This window comes from Colobus angolensis, unplaced genomic scaffold (assembly GCF_000951035.1).
Source record: "Colobus angolensis palliatus isolate OR3802 unplaced genomic scaffold, Cang.pa_1.0 Scaffold116, whole genome shotgun sequence".
Classification (NCBI taxonomy): domain Eukaryota; kingdom Metazoa; phylum Chordata; class Mammalia; order Primates; family Cercopithecidae; genus Colobus; species Colobus angolensis.
The window spans coordinates 5,603,625-5,609,609 of NW_012112697.1; the positions used below are offsets into that span (position 1 = coordinate 5,603,625).

Here is a 5,985-nt window from a genome sequence, read left to right on the forward strand (position 1 = left end):
AGTTTTTTGTATTTTTTAGTAGAGACGGGGTTTCACTGTGTTAGCCAGGATGGTCTCGATCTCCTGACTTCGTGATCCACCCGTCTCGGCCTCCCAAAGGGCTGGGATTACAGGCTTGAGCCACTGCGCCCGGCCCGTTGTTCTATTGTTTTTAAACTTTCTGTATGTTGGAATTTTCAAAATAAAACTGTTGGGAAAAAAACAAGCAAAACAGAATAAAAGGCAACCTATCTCTAACAAATATGCCTGGTTTCTCCAAACTAGAAACGTTCAGGAATTTCAAATTAATAACTGTCCATAGGTTCCTCTGAAATAGATATTAGATTAGTTTTAATTCCCTTTCTAAACAAATCTGTTTGGCTTTTACTAAAATATTTTAGCAGCTTTATTAAAAACAACATTTATGTCCCTGCCCCAGGGTCACTGAATTTTTTTTTTACTTTACAAAAAAACTAACTTGGTAACAAACTAAGAGACTACACTGTAATCACAAAAATTAAAACACAAATATCTCTCTATCAAAGATCTTACCCGCCTCCTGGGAATTGGACAGCGGATATCTGGCTGGTCACCAAAGTTCTTGTAAGTAATATAGTTTTCAGAGCAGATCAGTACTCCACTTGGGCCATCTGACCCTCCTGGAACTGTAAGAGAAAATAAAACTTAGCAGGGACTTTGACACAGACATGAATTTCTTCAGCTTTCAATTCCTCCTCTCTTTCAGCACAACTTGATGATGGTAATGTGCCTAATGCTAAGAAACATTTCAAGTGTTTCTCTTCCCTTATGCTTATGGTAGATAAGGATGAAGCATAGTTTGTGTTTACACGGAAGGTTTGATCAGCCTGGATAACGTATCCAAATGTTTACCTCCAAACCCAAATGCAGTTCTCATCTTCAGACGTATAATACATCAAATCACCTATTGGACATGGACCTTCCACCGGTATTTTTAAAATACAGTGTGTTCAAGCCAGGCATGGTGGCTCATGCCTGTAATCCCAGCACTTTGGGAGACCACGGAGGATCACCTGAGGTCAGGAGTTCGAGACCAGCCGGGCCAACATGGTGAAACCCCATCTCTACTAAAAATACAAAAATTAGTCAGGCGTGAGAAAGCATGCCTGCAATCCCAGCTACTCAGGAAGCTGAGGCAGGAGAATCACTTGAATCCAGGAGGCAGAGATTGTAGTGAGCTGAGATGGCACCACTGCATTCCAGCCTGGACAACAGAGTAAGACTTCATCTCAAAAAATAAATAAAATAAAATAAAATAAAATAATAGGCCAGGCGTGGTGGCTCACACTTGTAATCCCAGCACTCTTGGAGGCCGAGGCAGGAAGATCACCTGAGGTCAGGAGTTTGAGACCAGCCTGGCCAAGATGGTGAACTGAAATCCCATCTCCACTAAAAATACAAAAAATTAGGCAGGCATCATGGTGGAAACCTGTAATCCCAGCTACTCGGAAGGCTGAGGCAAAAGAATTGCTTAAACCCAGGAGGCTGAGGTTGCAGTGAGCTGAGACTGTGCCACTGCGCTCTAGCCTGGGTGACAGTGCGAGATTCCGTCGCAAAAAAATAAAAATAAAATAACAGTGTGTTCATAAACAAACTCAAGTTCCTTCCCAACCCTGCTGCACCTCCTAGATTCTCCACCTTAGAGAATACTACCATCAACTAACAGACCAAACCAGACACCTGAGTATAATCCTTCAATTCTCTCTCCTCCCACAGCCCTATTGATTCTACCTCCTTAGCAGCTACCAGTATCTCTTAGTTTAATGTCCTGATCAGTCTCCTGCCTTCAGTCTTAATATCCTCCATTTCATTAGCCAAAGTATAAGCAATTAATCTAAGGTTGTCAATCTATCAGATTATTTCCCTACTTAGAATCCTTCAGTAGCTTTCACCCCACCCCTACTCCTATCCCAGGCCCTTAATTAAATCATAATGAGCTTTTAATTATTTGAATGAACCATGTTAATTCTTGTATTTAGGCTTTTATAAATGCTGTTCCCTTTGCTTACAACTGAAACTTCCTCTACCACTTCAACTGCACCAAGCTAACCCCTAACTAGCCCTCAGGTCTCAGCTTAGAGACTCCAGCAAGCTTTCTGTATGTAACACATTCCTTTCCTTTCCCTGTTTAGGGAACTTCTCTGTGCTATCATGGCATTTGGCACAGTTTCTGGTAATTGGTTATTTATCTGTATTCACCACTAGACTCAATCTTGCATAAAGGCGGCACCACATCTAATTTTTCACCACTGAAGTCCCAAGATCCAGCAGATGGACTTTGCACATACTGATTGCAAAGGCTCAATAAAAATGTGTTGAAAGAATGAAAATGGCCGGGCGCGGTGGCTCAAGCCTGTAATCCCAGCACTTTGGGAGGCCGAGACGGGCGGATCACGAGGTCAGGAGATCGAGACCATCCTGGCTAACACGGTGAAACCCCGTCTCTACTAAAAAATACAAAAAAAAAACCAGCCGGGCGAGATGGCGGGCGCCTGTAGTCCCAGCTACTCCGGAGGCTGAGGCAGGAGAATGGTGTAAACCCGGGAGGCGGAGCTTGCAGTGAGCCGAGATCCAGGCACTGCACTCCAGCCTGGGCCACAGAGCGAGACTCCGTCTCAAAAAAAAAAAAAAAAGAAAAAAAAGAAAGAATGAAAAAGCCCTTGTGAATGAAAGGTATGGTAATATGTTACAAGTAATGAGATGTGTAATCCACTTTCCGTAAGTCATCTGCTTAACGTATTAATAATCTCTAAGATTAATACTCAAAGTAAGTGCTGTCCTTTATTTTTATTCTCCAATATCTTCCCCAAACATCTTATTTTAGACATCAATTCAAGCGCAAATGATTCAAAATAGAACAGATCACCTTTCCCCAAGCTTGCTGAAATGCAGACGACCACAAATGTAGCTGCACTCCTTTAGTCTTTTAATATAATGAATTAGTAATGTGGATTTTCCAATGGTGAACTGATTTCCACCTATGAACTGATTTCCAACCGTGAAAGTATTTTCCATCTTTTAGCTCCTCCAAAAACGTTATGTGCATTTAAAACACTGAATCTGATTTGCTGGAATGTTAGCTTTTCCTATCTACAACCATATGAACCAGCCTGCAAATTTTTTTTGTTACTGTCCATCCAGTTTTGATATTGTAGTCATACTAGACTCACAGAGTAGCACAGTAGCATTTACTCTCTTTCTGGAGAAATCTGTTTTACTTTTTTTTTTTTAATATTTATTTTTTCATTGAGACAAGGTCTCACCTTGTTTCCCAGGATGGTCTCAAACTCCTGAGATGAAGTGATCCTCCTGCCTCAGCCTCCTAAAGTGCTAGGGTGATAGGTGATGAGCCACTGTGCCCAGCCAAGAAACTTTTTTTAAAACAGAATACATATATGTCCCTCAACAAGAAAATAAAAGCTTTCCTGAAAAACCTAGACCTCAATCTTCTGGGAGTGACTTTGGACTACTGCTTCAATTTCTCTAATGCTGGTCTATTGAGGTTCTTAATTTATTTTTGGATCAATCTGGTAATCGTCTTCAAAAATATTTCTATTTTGTTTAAGTTTTCAAATTCACAAGTTTTATCTTGTTGGGTTTGTCCATTTCATTTGGCTTTTCAAAGAGCTAGGTTTGAAAGAGGGGGAAAAACTGACTACAGTCAAACTTTCACAACAACTAACAGTAATCAATATTCCAAGCTGACTGCTCCCTTGAACTTCTCTTCCCTGCCCTCAGTAGGAAATGAGTTATTAAGGAGCTAAACACTCTTTATCCCCAACACTTTTTAAAATCACTCCACTACATGAACTTCTAACCTGTCCAAAAGATAGACAAGGTATTCAGGTTCACGACAAATGGATTAATTCCCAAACCCTTTAAGTAAAACCTATTAGGTTTGGGCATAAAATGAACCAAGTAAAAGGGTACAAAGCAGCTCTGAAAGAAAAGTACCTGTAATAAGGAAGTTGCCGTGTTCCTCCAAAGGTTCACTATATTTTCGGACCACATGATTTAAACCAAGGTCTAGCTCATAGAACGTAAGTGTCTGCTGGGTATTAGCTGCTGCTTCCCCTGTCGGATCATTGTCTGCTTCCTACAGAGAACAGTGGCATAAAAACTAATCAGCAGCATAAAATCGAAGATCTAGAAAGGACATCAGGACTCCAATTTACAAATGAGAACACAGAAGTCCACAAATGTCCTTTTTTTTGAGAGACAGGTTCTCACTCTGTCACCCAGGCTGCAGTGCGCAGTGGTATAATCTTTTCTTTTTTTTTGAGATGGAGTTTCGCTCTTGTTGCCCAGGCTGGAGTGCAATGGCACGATCTCAGCTCACCGCAACCTCCACCTCCTGGGTTCAAGCGATTCTCCTGCCTCAGACGCCCGAGTTGCTGGGATTACAAGCATGCGCCACCATGCCTGGCTAATTTTGTATTTTTAGTAGAGACAGGGTTTCTCCATGTTGGTCAGGCTAGTCTCAAACTCCTGACCTCAGGTGATCTGCCCGCTTCGGCCTCCCAAAGTGCCTGGATTACAGGCATGAGCCATTGCACCCGACCGCAGTGGTAAAATCTTATCTCACTGCAGCCTAGAATTCCTGGGCCTCAGGCTCCCAAGTGGCTAGGACTACAGGCACATGCCACCACACCTGGCTGATGCCAAATAGTTTGACAAAGTTTATGCTACAAGATAATGGCAGAGCTAGAATGAGATCTGCAATCTCCAAATTCTGGATCCAGGGATCTCTCTACTAGATAATACTGCCTTCCATTCAAGGCAAAGAATAGTATGCTCTGTGAAAAAATACCTTAAACACAGCTTCACCTTTTTCATGAAGCTTTTCCCAATAAATATCTCTTTTCCATAGAGAGATTACTTAAATCAAAGAAAGACTATTAAATACTTGGTTAACCTCTGAAGCATCCCAAAGAATTTCAGTAAGGCATTTGGAATATGGAGATGTGCTAGCAGGACAGAATTAAGACATGAACAAGGGGCTGGGTGAGGTGGCTCAGGCCTATAATCCCAGCAATCTGGGAGGGGGAGGTGGGCCAATCACCTGGAGTCAGGAGACCAGCCTGGCCAACATGGTGAAACCCCATCTCTACTAAAAACACAAAAATTGGCTGGGTGTGGTGGCCGTGCCTGTAGTACCAGCTACTCAGGAGGCTGAGGCAGGAGAATTACTTGAACCCGGGAGGCAGAGGTTGCAATGAGCTGAGACTGTGCCACTGCACTCCAGCCTGGGCAACAGAGCAAGACTCTGTCTCAAAAAACAAAAACAAAAACAAAACAAAACAAAACAAAAAACACATAATGCACAAGGAACAATCTTAAAAAAAACAATGAGGTGACTGAAAGAAACGCAAAGAGACAGGGTCCCCATTACCTCATAATCCATTTCCAGACAAGCAAACATTGGATTTTCAAATCCAACATCTACTCCAACTACATGATATACTAAAGTGTTTGCTTTGTGGGCTTCCAGGGGAGATGAAATGGTAAGTCGGGCTGCAGCATCTCTGTTCAAAATATACACCAATTTCTGTTTCTCAATGGCACCTGTAGTTGAAGGAGATAAAACACCAAGATTCCCAGATGAGAAGAGAGACTTACAGAACTAGAGTCACATCATGCTTTTCTTTTAATCATTATTAACAGCAGTAACTCTACAAGTATAACAACTCAGGATTCTGTTCTCTATCGTCAGAATAGCACTTTGGGAGGCTGAGGCGGGTGGATCACCTGAAGTCACGAGTTCAAGACCAGCCTGACTAACATGGTAAAACCTCATCTCTACTAAATACAAAAAATTAGCTAGGTGTGGTGGCGCATGCCTTTAATCCTAGCTACCTGGGAGGCTGGGGCAGGAGAATCGCTTGAACCCGAGAAGCAGAGGTTGCAGGGAGCTGAGATCGCACCACTGCCCTCCAGCCTGGGCAACAAGAGCAAAACTCTGTCTCA

At 42.3% G+C, this 5,985-nt stretch overlaps 1 protein-coding gene across 1 annotated transcript in view; it reads right to left on the reverse strand.

Moving 5' to 3' along the window:
- Positions 1 to 5,985, reverse strand: part of SF3B3 (splicing factor 3b, subunit 3, 130kDa) — a 54,163-nt gene that overhangs the window by 39,721 nt on the left and 8,457 nt on the right. Inside the window, exons 4-6 of the mRNA XM_011962439.1 lie at positions 5,411 to 5,583; positions 3,973 to 4,114; positions 532 to 644 (exon numbers count right to left, since the gene is read on the reverse strand). Coding sequence (XP_011817829.1) covers positions 532 to 644; positions 3,973 to 4,114; positions 5,411 to 5,583 — 428 coding nt within the window. The remainder of the gene's footprint in view (positions 1 to 531; positions 645 to 3,972; positions 4,115 to 5,410; positions 5,584 to 5,985) is intronic.